Consider the following 18,063-nt stretch of genomic DNA (forward strand, 5'->3'; position numbering starts at 1 on the left):
AATAATGTTAAGGTTTTTGCCAAATAAAACTCTCACCATTCAATCAATCAGTATTTAAAAAAATAAATTCATAACTATAAATTCATTGAATAAGAGAATATAAATTTACTATATAAACCAGGCATGATAAAAAGGATATTTTAGATTTTTAGAATTTCTAAATTGTCAGAAAACTGAGAAATTTGACATCTGAAGAGACTGAAACCTCCCTTTTCCCACCCAGGTGCATGGTGAGCCTAAGCCAGTCTTCAAGACTGGCACCAGAAAAGGTGCAACACTGCACCAGCATCTCTCATTACATGCAGAAAAAATTTATCATTACTAATCCCTGAGGTCATAACCTCTCAATGAACTTCATTCCTTTTCCATTGCTTAGTTCTTACAGACCTTCCCATCTGATAGTCTGGTAATTGTGTGCGCTGAGGATGGCTTCAGTATTTGTGCCTTCAGCAAGTTACATTAGTCCACGCCTGCTTTTTGCACCAGGGCAGAGCCGTGAGGGGAAAGAGAGGCGCCCTTGGCTCTGCAAGGAGCAAGGAGAAAGCAGAAGACAAAGGAGCAGCGGAGAGAACAGTGCAAAGGAGGAATGCAGAGGCTCCCACCCACCTCCATCTGACTGGATCCCCATGCTAAGAAGGACCAGCAAGACCCTCACTAAAGCTAAAGTGAAAATTTATGTTGTTCTCCAGGATAAGAAATGGAGGTAGGAGCTTAAGCTTTTCCAGATTGGAGTCTGGTGCAGCCCAGGCTGCTGGGAGCCAGCGCAGGTTGTTTCTGGAATTGCAGGTGGAGAATTAATGACTTGTAGGGCTGTGCCAGCTGCAGGAGTGGCTAGAGAGGCAGGACTCCCTCGTGCAGCATGTGACAGGATCATCTCTGGTCTGCTGGTCCAGACTGTAGTCAGGGTGACACGCTTGGCTGGCTGCAAACAGCTTCTCTCCCCAGATTTCAGCTCAGGTGGGCAGGATTCAAGATGGAAGCAGAAGATTACTCATCCATAAAATATTCTGTCCCAAGACACCTTGGGAAGATCAGTCTGTACACAACAGGTCACATCACTTGTCTCCCCCACCTCCCTTATTTTTGAGGGATTTTCTTTGCTATGTTCTTGTGCTACTCTGCTTCCAAGGAGGCTGGAAGGCAGAAAGCCAGATCCACAACATGTACCAGATTAGTCAAGTCCTTGCTGAAGGCTGTCCCCAGGCGTTAGGAGGGGACCCTGCATCATCCCCTTGGAGAGCACAGCACCAAATCCATGTCCCTGCAGCCAGGGTGCTCCTGCAGACCAGGGTCCTTGCTCCAGCTGGAGCTCCTGCCCAGGCTGCTGCAGCACTGCCAACGGTGTGGGAAGGGTGAGCACCAAGGAGCCCAGACACCTGCTGAGCATGGGAAGTAAGCAAAGGCCAATGTGCAGACAAAGGGAACCCATCAAAGCTAGTGAGTGTGAAAAGAAGAACAAACAGATGGAGGAGAAGTAAAATGGTGAAATCTATTAGATGTGTTGGAGAATTAAGGAGTGAAGCAGAAGGTGCAGTAGAAATGAAAAAAACTAATGAGCAAATAAATGTGAGGAGGTCACATACACCATACAGAAATAATGGTGGAGGTGGCAGACACAACAGGGAAATAGAATCCAGGACCAAGAGAGAAATAAATTGCATTCAGAGCAGAAGAAAAGAGAGTGACCTGGAAATTAATTCCAACAGCAGGAAGAGGCTGGTATGTGCAATTTGGGGCTCATTGTTAGAGCCTGACTGGCCTGCCAGCAAGGGTGGATCCAGAGGAGAGAGGAATGCTTGGAGAAAGCTATGTGATGCAGGATACAAGGTGGAAAATGGTCCAGTATGAGTGTGAAGGAATCCACTGATCTCTAATTTCATGACAAACTTTGTAGCAAGATTTCCATTGAATTGGAACACAAATCAACTAAAAATAGAAAAATGTTGCAAAATAAAAGGAGAACACAAAAGAAAAACAGTGAAGAGTAACAAGCAAGGCTGATGCCTATACTTAACAAGAAAGAAAAAGTGATCCAGACTGCTTTGGCTCTGGCTGTCTGGTGTTAACAGTATCCAGTTAAAGAGTAACACAGCACACAGGCACAAAATGGAGGATAAAATAAAGTTTATTATATTTATTGATAGTTTAAAAAAAAATCCCTTTCTATAAAGCTATAGGCCCTGTGTGGACTCCAGGGAAGCAGCTCTGAACCTTGGGATCAATTAGGAACCATGGTAGGTGTTGGGGCAGAAACAAGCACAGGAATTCCATGTGGGAAGGAGTGGTTTGGGTCAAGACGAAAGCAAAGATTGAGGAAAGGGAGCATATCAGGACACATGGGTTACTACTGAGGTACTTTGTGGATATTTTTATAAATTATTTTCCTTAAGGACTGGCACAAATATTAGGTGTAATCTGATGAAATCAGAATGTTGTAGTGCATTAACAATGTAGGGAAAAGTAAATTAATGCTGTACCACCAAAAAAGGGCAAGAAAGTCACCAGAAGAGACACTGACCTGCCTCTGCAAATGCAGCCCTGCCTGTGTCCAGGTGGGAAACTCTCACTAGGTGACCACGAGTCTGTAACTGCTCTTGGTCACCCATCTTCAGGAGAGGAAATGTGAACAGCAAAAAGAGCTACCATGGCATCAGGCGCAGGAACAGGCAGACTAGTAAGAAAATGCTGGAAAATCTTTTTTAGTCTTCCCTGTAATGGCTGAGAGGGAGATGATTGCAGTCTACAAACACACTGTAGCACGAACACCAAGGCAGGACCGTGGTGAGATAAATTACAACGCTGGCGCAGGAACAAGTGTTTATTAACCAGCCGTGCATCAAATTAAGCTGGAAATGAGAAGATGATTCCTAACAATTAGAATAGTGAGTTCTGAAAACACCTTCAGAGCAGACGAGCGCGACACAAGTCGCGGCCACTTTTTAGGATGCAGATTGGCCTTGCTGTGGAGGCGCCACAGGACGGAAACACTCTGGAAACCGCCCGCGGTCCGGGCCGGCGTCTCTGGGCTCTGCCCGGTGTCTCCGAAAGCTCGCGGTGCCTGTTGCGGTGTCACGAGGGGGATAAAAGCCTATGAGTCGCAGGTTTACGGACCTGTACGGGTCTCCCTCATGCCGTCGCCACCGCCACCCTCGAGCCAGCCCTCCGCACCGCTCGCTGACCCTGCCACAACCCGCATCCTTCCTCAGCCATTTTCCACCCTCCCCTCACACCGCTCAGCCCCACAAGCAGAGCCCGCCCGGGCCCTCAAGCTCCGCCGCGGTGGGCGTGGCCACGGAACGGGCGGGACGCGGTGGGCGCGCCGATTGGCCGCGACTCTCCCGGAGGTGGGACTCTGCACATTCTGCCAATCAGCAGCGACAAAGGGGCGGGGCTTCCCGCTTTAATGGCGGGGGCGGCCGTGGCGGCGGCAGAACGGGGTGCGGCTGGCGGTGAGTGCGGGTGGCCGTGGGGTGGAGGGTTTGGGGCTCGGTCTTCCCTGGTGAGGGGCGGGTTGGGGGTGTCTGGTCTGTTCTAGCGGTCATTTGGGGTGCTTGCGAGGAGGGAGTTCGGGTGGAGGTGTCCGAGGTTAGCGGTGGGTCGAGGCTGGTCGTTAGGGTGTGCTGAGGGGGCTTCGGAAGGTGGTTGCAGAGCCGGAGGATGCTGAGGAGGCCTTAGCAGGATTTAGCTACTTTGGGGAGTTAAGCATTGCTGCCGGGAATGGTGGGTCCTGCCCCGGGGAAGCCAGTGCTACTTGGCACCTGTTAACTAGCCTGCTGGAGTAGGCTCGTGTGTGTATATGTCCATTTTCCCGTCACCTGGGATGCTCACGGTCATGGGAGGAGGTGTGTGGTGTCTCCTCAGCAGAGGGGTGGGGAGGCCGTGGCCTGATGGGTGGGATGGGTGTTGTGGTACTGTGACGTGCCCTTGGCGGGTGATCACGCTGGGTGCGGCTGTAGAGGCTGTCACCCCCCCGGGAAGGGGGGCACCCGCTGTACCGTGTGGTAAGTCCACCGGTGTGCAAACCTGCCCGTGTCAGACGGAGGAACACAAGTGGAGTCCCAGTTGAGCTGTTGAAGTGATTTTTTTTGGGTTTGTGTTTTTTTCTCAACAGCAACAGGGTCCTGTGAGGAGCTGTAGGGCTCCTTAGCTCACATCCTGGCGCTGCTGTCCCAGCGCACCCATGGTGCCAGGGAAGGGTGCAATTCCCTTCCACAGTCGGCCGCTCTCCTTCGGGACAGAGCCGGCCCCTCTGTGCCAGGCTGGGATGCCTTCCCGGCCAGCCGGGGGCAAGGACTGTCCCTCCACGCTGTGTTCCGCGGCACAAACACCGGCCTCTGCCAGAGGCCGCGCTGGGTCCCGGCCGTGACGGAGCTGCCTCCCCGCTGCTGGCCGGTGGCCCGAGCCCGGGGTACGCCTGCTTCCCGGCCCACGGACCGCTGGCTGCGTAGGCTCAGGAGCGAGATCGGCATCGCCCTGTTGGCGCTTTGGCGGGATTGTCCCAGCTCCACAGGCAGCGGATTAGCCCCGCGGGCTCGCTGAAAGGTGGCTGAACCCGCACACATCGCGGCGGCGGCGCGGGGCCTCTATGGGCCCGCTGCGGCCCTTCCCAGCCGCGCAGGCCCCGCTTCCGGGCCCGTCCGCGCCACACCCGAGCCGGGCCGGGAACCGCCCGGGCAGGGGGACCCGGCGCTCCCCCCGGCGGCAGCGGGGCCGAGGCCTTTGCCAGAAGGACTGGCAGGGGTGGCAGCAAGGCTGAGCGGGGCGCTGCCCGGCTCCGGCCATGGGCACCGGGCTGAGAGCCGCGGGTACACTGAGCAGCCGGGGGCCGTGGTCTCCTGGGGCTTCTCTGCAGCGGGGAGCGAGCAGCCCCCGGCGGCCGGGCAGCTTTCTTTTACCCAGCCGTCGGCATCAATGTAACCATTCAGATGGGTCTTCCCTCCTCCTCCGGGCCGGGTGGCAGTACCAGGCCTCCCCCGCTGCTGCGACACAATGTCAGCTTTGAGTGCCGGCTCGTGTAGGTGCTTGGTCTCCCGCTGGCCCTCGCTCTGGAACGCGGCGGCAGGAGGAGGAGGTCACTGTCAGCCCCCTGGTAGCAGGAGGAGGAGGTCACTGTCACCCCTCTGGTAGTAGGAGGAGGAGGAGGTCACTGTTACCCCCCTGGTAGCAGCAGTTGCCTGGCTTCGGGCTGACCTGGCACTGATATGGTCGTTCACACTGGTCTGTGCTTCCTTGACCACTCGATAACCACTGGCAGTACAGGGCTTGGTGTGTAGATATCTTTGCGTGGACTAGTTCCTCTGTTGTAGCGAAGGGGAAGCTGGAAAAGCTACTTATTTTTACGTTGTAACAGACTAAATGAGGCAGCATAAATAGGCATTGCAACAAGAGGCTAAGCTTTGAGGGCGGCAGTCTATGCCTCAGTGCCTGGGCTGCTGCCTGCAGAGGGGCTGTCAGGTGCTTTCCCTGTGACTGATCATGTTGGTTCTGAAGGCAGGGAAAAGTGGGGTGAATACCCCTTCCTCTGCTCAGTGGGCAGCATGGAATAACACTGGGTACTTTACCTGCATTTCCTCAGAGCATCTCTTCCCCTCCTGGAGGCCAGGATTGCCTGTGCAACAGTGCATCCATCCTGCTGTGCTGTCCCAATCTGACCACCTTCTCTTCTACCAGAATGCAGCCAGGGCAGATTCCTAGCTGGATGGAGCTGACCTTCCCACTAGACCTGCTGGGCAGCTTCTTGAGGGTAGTTTAGAGTCAAACAGCTCGCTGAGTCCTTGGGGCTTGGCTGAGACTGCTGTGCCTTATCTCTTTCCTAGGGAGCCCCTCTAGCTCATGGGTGTGAGCTGCTGCTAATAGCCTTTTCCTATGAGAAACAGCAAGATGCCAGTTGTTGCAGCATCTACTTGCTACATCTTGCTGTGGGGATTAAGCTGTGCCACCCACACAGCCTGGACCTCTGTGGTCCTGCCTCATTTGTGTTCTTATTTTTGTTTCCTGAAAGCCTGTTGGTGGGGGAGGAATTATGTTGTCCTTCAGGGAAGAAGTGCAATATGAAAGCACTGTTAAAACTGAGACTTGGGAGTAAAAGCTCACTCTGACCTAGAGGTGTCTCATACTATATGTTAGAGATAAATAAGGGAGCTTATCAAAGTTGCATAGTGTCCCCTTTCTCTCCCAGGGGAGAAAAGCTTTGCATCCTGAGGAACCTCTGAAGCTGGTGTTAGGGGCAGGCGCTTTACTGGGTGCTGTCCTTGAATGTTTCAGGTGAATGCTTTCTTCTTTTCTGCTGGGGGTTACAGCACAGTGAGCACTCAGCCTGAGATGCTTACAAGGGACACTGGGAGTGGTGCCTGTGATGGCACAAGAGATGCTCTGTGTTTCTGTGCTTTTGTGTTGGAGTTCTGGTAGTTGTGCCCTGCTGGCTGTCAGATGGTGGGAGTACTTGGGCTGGAAAATCTGGTTCTTGCCAGTCAAACAGGTGAGGCAGCTTGGGCTCTTACAGGGAGGAGACAGTCCCCAGGAGCCAGGACTCTTCCCTGCAGGAGTTGTGGGGCTGCTGTTGCTCAGAGATGACAAGTTGCAGCTGCCACAGCCTATTCCCTACCATCAGGCTGTTGTCTGCATTCTGAGCCTTTAGTGGCTTGAAGATGGTGGAGGTGGTAACTGGGTCTGATGTTTCTTGATTTCGTGTGTCATAGGGTTGATTCTTCACTCTGGGATGGGTTGGGGTGGTGAACTGTCACTGGCAGTAAGTTCTCAAGCTTTGTGGCGAGGAGCTCTCTTACCCTGTGGATCAGATCAGCTAGCTTGCTCTCGTAGTTTAAGATTTGCTCTGTGCACACGGATCTTATAACTCATGCTGCTTCTATTTAACCCTAAGAGGCTTTCCCTGTCTGTACAGCAGTAGAAGCAAATGCACTGACTTTGAGTGGTCAATCTACACCTGTGTTGAGATAGCCAGGCTTCACACTTCACTTTCTTTGTGCTTGGAAGGCTGTGAACCTCCTTGAATGTGGTAACCATTAAGCCTCAGGCATGTTGGGTTCTAGGTGCGTATACTGTGCTACTGGACTATGACATCTTCGTACTGTCAGAGAATGTCCTGCTCTCTTGTTAGAAGATTGTGTGACTACACTGCCTTCTTGGTGTGGAAGGTGCATGACCCAAAGCTGGTGCCATGGTAAGTTCCAGGCAGTGGCCCCTTGTCTTGTTGAGAAGTGTCTCTGGGTTCATACCTGGTGTCCTTGAATAGTCAAAATAAAGCTGTTGGAGGGAATTTGTGAGTCTTTCCTTTCTACATCTTGCTTTGTAGATTTTAATGTCCGTCTTGTCTTGCCGTACCTGTCTAATTAATGTACAGGCCTGAGTGGGGCAGACCACACTAATCATTACTGCATCATGATCACAGCCAGGGCTGTGAGAACAGAGGTGAAGCCTTGTACTGAGGCATTTGCATAGTGATTAAAACCAGAGATGAGTGCGGTGGTGCAGCCTGTCCCACCTCCAGATAGAAGTACTCTGTTTCTTTGCTAGGTGGCTTTAGAAGGTTGACCCGATTTTGGATGCAGGTGTTAGAAGTTGGCCTAGGCCAATGTAGCCCTGCCTGTCCTGCTGTCACCTGCCCAGTTCTGTCCTTCCTGAGTGTGCTCTGTGCACTCTGGGGGGCTGCTGGGTGCTTTCACTTCAGAGAGGGAGCTCAGCAATCTCTACCTTCCCCCTTCACCTGGTGCTGTATGAGGGAGTGACAGATCAATATGGTTATTCAGAAAGGAAATAGCTTTTTTTCCACTTCTTCTGGTAGGTATCTCAAACTGTTTCTTTTTTCCTTCCTTCTTTACTCCTTCATTCCTTGCTTTGTCAGATTTTCTTTCTAATGTTGCCTTTTCTGTTTTGGTTTTTTTTTTCCTCATCTCATCTGCTCTCATCTCTACTGATATCAGTTCTCTGAATATGCAGCCACCAGCTTTGGATGTGATAAGGAGTAAACCTACTCTTTACAGCTTGAGGAAGTGCTGCCCCTGAAAAAAGTATGCTGTGCATATTAAACCTCTTACTGCTCTTGGTATGCTCTTGTGGGACCTTGAAGTCTGATTATCTGCCTTGATTTTTGTATGAGGTTACCAAACCCTATTGCAATGGATGTCCCCCTTTCTCTGAAAGCTTGTGAGGTGCCACACTGACTGTCAGTCAGAGCTCTCCTGCTAATCTGGGAGTCTCCTCTTGCTTTCCCTGCTTCCAGTGAGTATGGGAAGGGGAGAGCTTAATCTGTTTGTAGGATGCTATCCAAAGGCCTCAGGATTTTACAGCCACTGCGTGTGAGAGTGTTGTAGGGTATTAACACACACTTGGTGAGGATGAGGAAACTGCTTAACTTCAGGCAGGGCACTTCCTGCCACTTGGGTCCAATGTGCCAGGAGCAGCACCCACCCAGTGTGATTCCCTCACTGGTTGCAATGGTAGCTCTTGCAAGAGCTGTTACATATCATAACTTTGAGAGGTTGCATCCCTTATGTCTCGCAGTACCTCCTGTACTGACTTCAGAATATGCTGGTGTAGAGCATACGGCACCAGGTTGTCAGCCATGTCCTTTGACATGAAGCATGTGAGCCAGAGGAAGAGACTAATGGATAGGATTCAAATAGGAAAACTTATCTGGTGCTGCTAGCGTAAAGTTTCCTTGCAGCCTTTGTAGTTAGGTTGTGAATGGAGTTCTGGGACTGGTTGTTCTCAAATTCCAATCAGAGTTTGCCTTAAGTCCTCAGAGCTGATGTGCCAGGCTAGCAGAGTTGCTTTACTGCCCATATCTGTTGGTGTGACTTTCCACACTTAAAACATAGAAGCTCTAGTTGTCCTGCCAGACTTGTCTTCTGTGGCTGGTGAGCTGGTGACAGGCATGTCTTTATACTGATTTCTTTGGAGAAAAAACATGACTTTGGAAGCATGTGGGCAATGCTGTCTTAATTTCAGCCATTCACTGAAGACTCAAGTTATTAGCAGGAATGCAAGTGTACTTGAATACAGCTCTCCTGTTGAGTGGCCTCTGTTGCATGTGTTTGAGCTGGTGTTAGGAGATGCTGTGTGTGAAATAAGTGTGTACTTCCTGGTTACAAGCCCCTCTCCCTTTCACTGAGCGCAGAGCAACAGTGGAGATCCAAATTCAGTTTTCTGTGCTTCACTGTACACTTCAGTCTTAGAGTGATCCCACTCTAAGGGGTTTGCAGCTTATTGCGGGCTGGGCTCCTTCTCTCTCTTGTCTTGCTCTGTCTGCCTTGCTACCTGTGTGTTGTTTGGGGCAGATAAATTTGCATGTTGCTCATCTTGCTGGATTCGCTTGTGCATAAGCTCAGGAAAGCTGCTGAAGCTGTGGCTGTCAGCTCTTGGTGGTGATGTTTTGTGGTGCCAGCCTTGTGTGTGCAGTACACACTCCTGTCTGTGGCTGGCTTGATCAGTTCCACTTTTCTGCAGAGGGATATAGTTCATGGGCACATGGGGCTGTGTGCAGCCTTTGCTGGACCCCATGGTAACTTTCTGGAATGCCAGGCAACTGGGTGGGTGCTGTGGTGGGGAGCTGGAGGAGGAAGATGCCTTTTCCTGAGAGGTGGTGGAGCTCAAAGCTGCATCAGGCAGCAAGCGTTGTTGCCAGCTTGTAGGCCAGGGATGTGAGTTAGTTTCACATCTGGCCAACTGATTATCTCCTGACCTTTGAGGGCTGCTACTCCCTGGGAAGCCCTACAGGGCCAGGCCTGCTTTAGCCAGTTCAGCAAGGGCCCTGTGCCAGCTCTCCCTGGGGTGGCAGCTCTGTGGCCACCTACCAGATGGTTTTGGTGCTGCCTTTAATTAAACTAGTGGGGAGATGAGGGTGTTTGCTTTTGCACTTATTATAGGACTGATTTCTGACCTGAATGCTGAGGAGTAGGAGTGTTCGCTGTCTGGGGCAGAGTCTGTTGCTTGCAGATAGTTGTGTGGGGAGATGTGTGCCCTGCAAGGCTGTTAACAAAACTAACTCTGGTCTCTGTCACTGTCATGGTTCTGACAGGGCTGTGGCCTGACCGGGGCTGGTCGTAAAAGGCCTTGCTGTTGCTGCTGAAGTTGCACTAATTAGCTGTATAGCTTGCTGCAAATATGCAGTCTACACATTGCTTGGTGTAAGCAAGTATTTAATCCTTGATGTTGGTTACTGGAGCAGATTGTGGCCTGATACCCTAGTTTGCAAATAGTGGGAACTTTTTGTCTGACATGGGGAAGCGACTCCCTGTTGCTGAGAGATAGGAGAGGTGTTGCAAGGTTTCTCTGTATCATCTGGGGTGTGTTTGGGCCCCTAGGGTTCCTGCTCATTTGGGATGCTTGGACCTATTTGCTTGATTTCTCTTCAGATGTTCAAGGCTCAGCTTTGGGTTCTGCATCTGTTCCCAACTCCTTGCTTAAGAAGGTTAGGATTTAGGAGGAATTAAAGTAAATGTCCCCCATGTGCAGAGAGGACAGATCCAACCACTGAGCTGTGAACACCTGCAGTGTGTGATGTGCAGTGTAGCGTGGAGTGCAGTAAGAGCCGATGCCTGTCTGCATGATGAACCTCTCTCAAAGTGTCGAAGAGTTCAGGTTCCTGGACAGTTGGTGCTCTGTGCTGGAAAACCCCTGCCTACAGTAGAAAGGCTGGCATGGAGCAGTCATGGTTTAGGCAGGCAAGTGCACTTCACATCCCCCTGCCTAGCGAAGGTAACTCTTGGGTGTGCCCTGCAACTCCCACTTTGCTGCTCAACTGTCAACACCCCAAGGTCAGTGACTGCCCCTTGAGGGACAGAGGAGGGCAAGACATACCTGCATCTGCTCACTGAGCAAGGCATACTTTGGTCATTTTGATGTAGGATGATGTAGCATGCCAGTGGGGACAGATGCCAGGTCTCCCAAAGACCTGAAGACCTCAGGGGTTTCTCTGGAGATGTGGTTGCTCTGTTAGCTTAATTTAGCAGGATGTTGTTCTGCCTAGAGAAACCAAGGAAAACTTATAGGTCTTTTCCACAAGGGCCTATAATTCTACTAGTAGCATAATTCTACTATTTCTGTCTTGGTAGAAATCCTGATGCTTGCCCAGAGCCTTGTTCAGGACAAGTCCAATGCCTCCCAACTTCTGTGGCATGTGTGGCTGCAGGAATGTCAGAGGTGCTTCACAAAACAGCAATAAGGCAGACTTGTTACTGTTCACGCTGGTGGGCACTTCTGTGCTAGTTCTGGTTTGAAATGGGCTTCTCCCACTGCTTGGGGGGATAGCTGTCATGGACCCTGAATTGTTTTGAGCTGAGTCCTAGTTGGCCAGTGGTACTGGAGGCTTTGGCCTGGGGTCAGGGAAGTGATCCATAGTGTCTGAGCTGAAGTGTGTTCCTGCAGTGTGAGATGTAGCTCTGAGCTCAAAGACAGCTGACACTCTCTTCTCATCCTAGCCTGCTCAAAATAGGTAAGTACTTGGTAGGATTTTTGTCTCTGCCCTGGACCTGTAGTAAGGCTGACTCATTCACCTTGATAAGATAAACACAGACCTTGAATAGTCAGGTGCCTCTGCTGGGAACTAACTCTTGAGGGCTCCTCAATCTAGCAAATAAAGGTGTAGCTGGATGTAGTGGTTGAAAGCTAAAACTAGACAGACAAGTTTGGAGCTTGCTCTTAGCCATTAGAGCAACATAAAGCTCAGCAGCTTTCCAGACTTGTGCTTACTGTGTTTCCCACAGCTGAGCCTTGAGTGTCTCTTAAGGATGCAGTAGTTCCTGCTACACTTTTAGCTGGCCTTTGCTGCACGTGGTGAGTGGATTATCTTGGCAGTACCCAGAACCTTAAATATTACTTGCATCATGGTGATACTACAAATGAGTATTACTTGCTATTAAACCCTTGGAAACCTTGCTTGGGAGAGTGAGCAGGTATTTTGCTGCTGAGGTGATATGTGGGGGGATCGGTCCTAAATGGGCTTTGCCCTATTGCTCTATCTGCCTCCAAGATGGCACAAGGAACCACCTTCTGTGCTTTCTGAAACACAGCAAAACTTCTGGGGCTCTGTCCTTGGGCTGCATGGTGGTGCAGATTGCTCTGGAGCCTTGCTTGGGGCAATGGGTGTTTTGGAGGATTGAGGTGAAGGAGGAGACCTCTTCCTGCCTGCTGCCCTTGCAGAGAGGTTAGGTGGCACTCCCCAGTCTGGAGGAATGCAGAGGGGATGACTGGGCAGGCACAGAGCCAGCTCCACTGCTGCACCAAACTGATTTGCAGGGAATGGTGAGCCAGAATGCTGCGTGCCAGGCCCCCTGAAGATTACTGCTGGTAAAGCCTGCCATGGAGGTGCCTGGTAGCTCTGCACAGGAAGTGTCGGCTGCCACCCTGCCTACAGGAAAGACGGCAGTGAGTTCTTCCTCTTGCTGTGAAGCTGAGGGAGCAGTGCTGGTGTTGGCTGGTGAGGGCTTGAGGTGGCAGTGGCTGCCGAGTACTCAGGGACCTTACTGGGAAGAAGGGTACTCTGGCTTCAGCTTCCTGGCTGCTGGTCTGGAAGAGGCCATGTGCTTCCTGGTGGTGGCAGCAATATACCTCCTGGGAAGACTGGGCTGGGGACCCATTTCCCCAGGCCATGCATGGGCTGTGACTCCATGCACCTTCTTGGAGGGAAGGGGTAGGTGGAGTGTCTGGTAGCAGCTGTGGGGAATGCCTCCCTTGCAGATGGATGAGTCAGGTGAGGCTGGGCCTATGTTCTGCCTTCCTTCCTGCTGCTCTGGTGTCCTGTGGGCTGGGGAGAGGTTTGGGAGCACAGGGAATGGGTGAGGGTGTTTAAAACTTGCGTGCAGCAGTAAGAGCCCATCCTGCTTTTCTGGAGAGCATCTGCCCAGATCACTTTCTGGTGTGTATTCATACTGAGGATGACCAAGTCTGGGGAGTGCCAGTCCTTCTCCCTGCAGCCTTCCATCATATGACTTTCTCCTGTCTGGAAGGGGAGTGGAAATGCCATTGCCAAGCAGGATGCACCTGGCCTCTGAGGTACTAGGTTATGTGGTAGTAGTTTCTTGTCCGGAGAGTTTTGTGCAAGGATGTGAAACCAGGAACTTTGGCATCAGAAACTGATGTTTGTTTCTGAACTGATGGATTTCCTTCCTCATGTAATGGGCCTGCCAGTGGTGATGTGCTGCTTCTGTGGTGGGAATCAGTGGGCAGGAGCCCAAAGCTGACCATAAAGGCACTGTGCTGTGGAGAGTGTGGGCCAGCCCTGCATCTCTGCTCCAGGGTCAGACAGAGAATTGTGCTGAGTAGGTGTGGCTGCCAATGCTGCTGGCAATGTCATGGTGCCTGTGGATGATAATGCTTGAGCTTGCACAGCAGGAGCAAGATTAAGGGGCTGGAGATACAGTGCTGAGGTTGGAAGCTTTCCTAGCTGGCTTGAAATGTTGGGTTCTTGCCTTGGAAGGACTGCTGGCATTTGATGATGGGGTTCCCAGCAGAGCTGGGGAAACAGAGCCAGGCTCTGTGAGAAGTGAGGTGCCCTGTAGCTCAGCTGGAAAGTGGATTCTGGTGTGTGATCAGCTGAAAGCAACAATGGGCAGATGCATGACTGTTTCTCTGAAATTGGGCTTGGAGTTTACTGATCTGCAGGACTGTGCTCTGTAGGCTGCTGTCCTGGGAAAACAGCTGCTTGATCTTCCCTGCCTCTTTCCACAGAGACACTGCCACCACGATGGAGGGGATTGTGACTATGTATCAGGACTTCATGAAGAAAGCAGGTCAGTGTTTGGCTCTGCCCAGCTATCAGACAGGTAGCACTACATGCTTTAGGTGCCAGAGGCACTGGGGGGTGGTCTGTCATCCCTGAAGCACCCCTTGGTGTAACTGCATCCTGCCTTTGCCCTTACTCAGATGCAGCTCCAGGGGTTTTGTACTGCCTGTTATGAGGCTGTCTTGCATCAGTGCCTGTGTAAATTGGTTTGGGGCACTTGTGTTCTCCTGGGCAGATGATCTCCAGGCTGCCCTGCAGCATGGCTTCAGGCTATACTGTGCTGAGTCTGACTTCACCAGCCTCTGCTCCCAGACTGCTTCCCTACTTGCACTCATGTCCTAGAGCAGGATTGCCATGTCTGTGCCTCTGCTGTGGCAGTAGCAGTGCTGGCAGCAGGCTGGGGTGAGGATGCTAACTGCTCTGCACTGTGGCTCTCTCTGCAGACCCCCGCATCGCTGATTATCCACTGATGCAGTCCCCGTTCCTTGTGATGGGCATCCTTCTGGGATATGTCTACTTTGTCCTATCCTTGGGTCCCCGGCTAATGGCCAACAGGAAGCCTCTAAACCTGAAGAAGTTTATGGTGCTATACAACTTCTTTCTGGTGGGACTCTCACTTTACATAGTCTATGAGGTGAGTTGTTGGTAGCTTGGTCGGGCATGTGTAAAGCAGCGTGTGCAGGCTGTGTGGGTGATGGGGAGCCCTTTTCCTGGCTGTTCCCTGCCCTTCTGTGCAGAACTTGATGTGCAGTGGGTGATGTCTTAGGCCTCACGCTGATGGATGCTCTTGTTGCAGTTCCTGATGGCAGGGTGGCTCACTGGGTACACCTGGCGATGTGACCCTGTGGACTTCTCACAGGACCCCAAGGCCCTCAGGGTGAGTTCTCATCCCTCTCCTGATAAGTGGGGGGGCCTTTAGTGCTTCTGTTTGGATGGCAGGGTCACAGTTCCTGCCTTTCCTGAGGCAGAGGATGTGTAGTCTCTGGGCCTTGGTTTCATGCCAGGGTAACTGTAGGAAGCCCTTCACTCACTGGGCTTGCTCAGGCTGAGGCAGGTCTCTGATGTTAACCTGTTCTGTTACAGATGGTCAGTGTTGCTTGGCTCTTTGTTTTCTCCAAGTTCATTGAACTGACAGACACGGTGAGTTACTGAGAAGGCCTTTTCACCACTTGCTGGGCAGGGAGCTGAGCCCAGTGTATTTGGGGTAGGTGCTTTTGTAGCCCTTCCAGTCTGACCTGGTAGTGCTTCTGTCTGGCATCACTGCCAAGGAGGCCACCCTGGAATGTTGGTGCTGAGGCCACTCTTTACATGTTTCAGCTCTGGAAGCTGTGGGGTGACCTAATGGGGGATGCTAATGAGTGGGGGGAGGGAAGCATCATTGAGAGCGCACACTGGATTAGTGGCCCAGCCTGCTCTAGCTACTCCCAGGCTGCAGGTTCTTAATGCTGTTGGGCTTTCATTGCAGGTGATCTTTGTCCTGCGGAAGAAGAATGAGCAGGTCACATTCCTGCACCTTTTCCACCACTCTGTTCTGCCATGGAGCTGGTGGTGGGGAGCCAAGTTTGGTCCAGGTAAGATGGCAACTGTCTGGGTGCAGGGATTGGGTAGGGTTACCCCAGCATGCTGAGAGGGGTTTTTGGCCCTGTTGGGCTCTTAGCAGCTCTGTGTAGTGCTCACTGCTGTGGAGTATTGACTTACACTAAGGAAAATCTATCTTAACAGGGGGAATGGGCTCATTCCATGCCATGATCAATTCCATGGTGCATGTTGTCATGTATTTCTACTATGGGCTCTCAGCAGCAGGACCTGCCTTTCAGAAGTACCTGTGGTGGAAGAAGCACATCACAGCTATCCAGCTGGTGAGTCTGTGTGGTAGAGCAAAGCATGTGCCTGATGTGAAGGGCAGGCCAGCCCTTGTACCTTTGAAAGGTGCAGCCTCAGCAGCAGTTGTCCCCTCTGTAGAGTATTGCTCTGAGTTTTTAGCAGCTCTGCCCCACTGTGGGCCTCTGATAGCCCTACCAGCTTGATTGGGGTGTGGGTGCTGTTCAGCTCCTGGGCTGTAGCTGTGCTGGGAGGTGAGAGGCATACGCTGCTCTGAGACTTGTGCCTGCCTCTTCCAGCTGCTGCTGAATGCCTCACTATAATGAACTCCGCTTTAGACTGGGAAAGGAGTCTAGGTGTTGCCTTTAAAAATAAGGTCTCTAGTAGGTTCCCTGACCCTGCTCCCATTAATAACTTGTTCTTACTCTGCCTTGCTCCCAGGCACAGTTTGTGATTGTCTCCGTCCACATCTCCCAGTATTACTTCATGCCCAACTGCCAATACCAGTTCCCCATCTTCATTCACCTTATCTGGATTTATGGGACCATCTTCTTCATCCTCTTCTCCAACTTTTGGTACCAGTCCTACACCAAGGGCAAGCGGTTGCCCAGGGTGCCTCAACAAGCAGCCCAGCACAACGGTAGCAGCATCCATGAAAATGGCACTGTCACCAATGGCAAGGTCAAAGCCAACTAGAGGGTAAAGTGCTCCCAGAGCCAATGAGAGCCCCGGGGCAGAGGCAGCTGGGACCTGTCCCTCTGCTCCTGGGTGCCACTAGCCAAGTCAAGTGCCTACAGACTGTTGTACCCCTGTGCCCAGTCCTGCTGTCCCCTGTCTGCATGCTCAGCCCCTCTGCTCTGAGCAGCCATGGGCCACTTCTGCTCCTGGGAGGGCTTGTGCTATTTCTCAGTGTTGCTGAGCAGAGAGGCAGCTGCCTGCATCACAGCTGTGGGGCTGCAGTCCCATTCCAGTGTTTCCAAAGGAACTTTCCCCAAGTGCCTACATCTGGCTCTTCTGCCTAGGGGCCATTTCCTTCTGAGTAGGACCAAAAGAAGAGACCGCTTCCTGTCCTGGTGCCCTCTCCTCTTCCCTGTCTCACAAGAGCTTGTATGGATGAGCAGATTCATCCCTGGCTGCTTGTTACTGCCAGCTCATGTGTGAGTGCTCCTGCTCTACGATGCCTTGTGCCACTTTGTTCCATGCCACAGTGCTGCATGTCCCTTCTGGTCCCTGTGTGCCCAGCTTGGGAGTCCTGCCCTGGCACATCTGTGCCCAGGTGTCAGTGGAGAACGTAGGGGCAGTACTTATGGGACTTAAGGGCCCAGACCTGCCCAGTACGGTACCCATGCCCTGTGCCTAGTACATAGCAGGGGCTATGACAGCCTGAAAGGCTTCCCCCTTGTGATAAGCCCAGGTTGCCTTGCTGTCCTTGTGCCTGGGCTGGGTGCTCAGTGTGTGCTTAAGCCACACTTACCTGATCCTCTAAGGCAGCTGGTGGCTTGCTCCATAGTGGGGGAGACCAAGCTCAGCCTAGTCTTGGACCACTTCCATTCCTGTAAATTCAAGACTTGAGCAATAAGTGCCCCTAAAATCAGTTCCTGGGCTCTCCTGCTTGGGTCCAGCCCTGCTCTGGCCTAGCCTGAGCACAGTAGAGGGCAGTTTTAAGTGAGCACCTCTTGCCTTTGTGGATCTGACTGGGCCTGTGTGAAGATGTGCTCTGTCCTTCAGCAAGGCAGTGCAGCAGCTCTCCTGGCCTGGTGCCCAACACCTGCTCTGATTGTAACCAAAACATGCTGATGGCCTCGAGGACGAGGTGAAGGAGCCAGGCCCTGTCAGATTGGGCTGCTCTTCTATCACAAATAAACAAACAGAAGGAGAAATGGCTCTGTTTTCTTGTTTTCTTGGCTCAATATAAGCAAAAGCTCTTCCAGGTGCTTGGTCCTACCCAGTGTGGTTGAAGGTAGGGCTGGGAGAAGCAGCTGGTGTAGCAGGTTTGTGCTGAGGGAAGAGGGTGAGAGTTGTGTGCTGATGAAGCAGATGGCAGATTGTTTCCAACTGTTTTGGTAGAGCAGTGCTCAGGGCTGGATGTGTGTCAAGGCTTCTGTTGTGAAAGTGACTCCACCCTGTCAAAAAATGGCTGGGGTGGAGTGTGGGTGTGGGCTGTGCCCTGGGCCCCCTGCCCAGGAAGAACTGCTGCTTTTCAGAAATTATGGGGATTTGAGGTATGGCAGAGCAGGGAATAGAGACTTTGGAAACTTGAGTGCTTGAGAAACAGCAGTTTGTTGCTTTCTGAATCTGCCAAAGCAAAAACTGCTCCTATCTGTGAATGCACCTGCAGCACGGATCTGTGCACAGTGTAGCTCAGATTGGTCAGAGGAAGGTTAGTGTTGCTGTCTTGCTTTTGCTGCAGAAGTGCATCTTTGCCTGGGCTTTGTTATTTTTCCAACTGTCTCATTCTAGTGTCCCTTCAGTGCTGTTGGGGTGTAGGGCTGCCTTCCCCA

General features: G+C 51.9%; 1 protein-coding gene across 4 annotated transcripts; it reads left to right on the plus strand.

The window, feature by feature from the left end:
* Window positions 1-3,390: 3,390 nt before the first annotated feature.
* On the plus strand, window positions 3,391-17,446 carry ELOVL1 (ELOVL fatty acid elongase 1). Of its 4 annotated transcripts, none has more exons than XM_030953742.1 (8): window positions 3,391-3,449; window positions 13,687-13,748; window positions 14,185-14,375; window positions 14,538-14,618; window positions 14,825-14,881; window positions 15,207-15,312; window positions 15,464-15,600; window positions 16,004-17,446. In XM_030953742.1, exons 2-8 carry the CDS (start codon window positions 13,703-13,705, stop codon window positions 16,256-16,258), a joined length of 873 nt encoding a protein of 290 aa, XP_030809602.1. In that variant the 5' UTR covers window positions 3,391-3,449; window positions 13,687-13,702; the 3' UTR covers window positions 16,259-17,446. The 4 variants fall into 4 exon arrangements, with proteins under 4 accessions (XP_030809602.1, XP_030809605.1, XP_030809604.1 ...); XM_030953745.1 differs by having other exon boundaries at window positions 15,539-15,600; XM_030953744.1 differs by lacking the exon at window positions 3,391-3,449 and adding an exon at window positions 4,523-4,542.
* The last annotated feature ends 617 nt before the right edge of the window (window positions 17,447-18,063 follow it).

Source organism: Camarhynchus parvulus, chromosome 8 (assembly GCF_901933205.1).
Source record: "Camarhynchus parvulus chromosome 8, STF_HiC, whole genome shotgun sequence".
In the NCBI taxonomy this organism is placed as follows: Eukaryota; Metazoa; Chordata; class Aves; order Passeriformes; family Thraupidae; genus Camarhynchus; species Camarhynchus parvulus.

Coding starts and splice junctions, on each gene's coding strand:
- ELOVL1 (XM_030953742.1), top strand. CDS start 13,703: ATGGAGGGGATTGTGACTATGTATCAGGACTTCATGAAGAAAGCAG. Junction 13,749..14,184: donor GGACTTCATGAAGAAAGCAG/GTCAGTGTTTGG, acceptor CTCTCTCTGCAG/ACCCCCGCATCGCTGATTAT. Junction 14,619..14,824: donor AGGACCCCAAGGCCCTCAGG/GTGAGTTCTCAT, acceptor GTTCTGTTACAG/ATGGTCAGTGTTGCTTGGCT.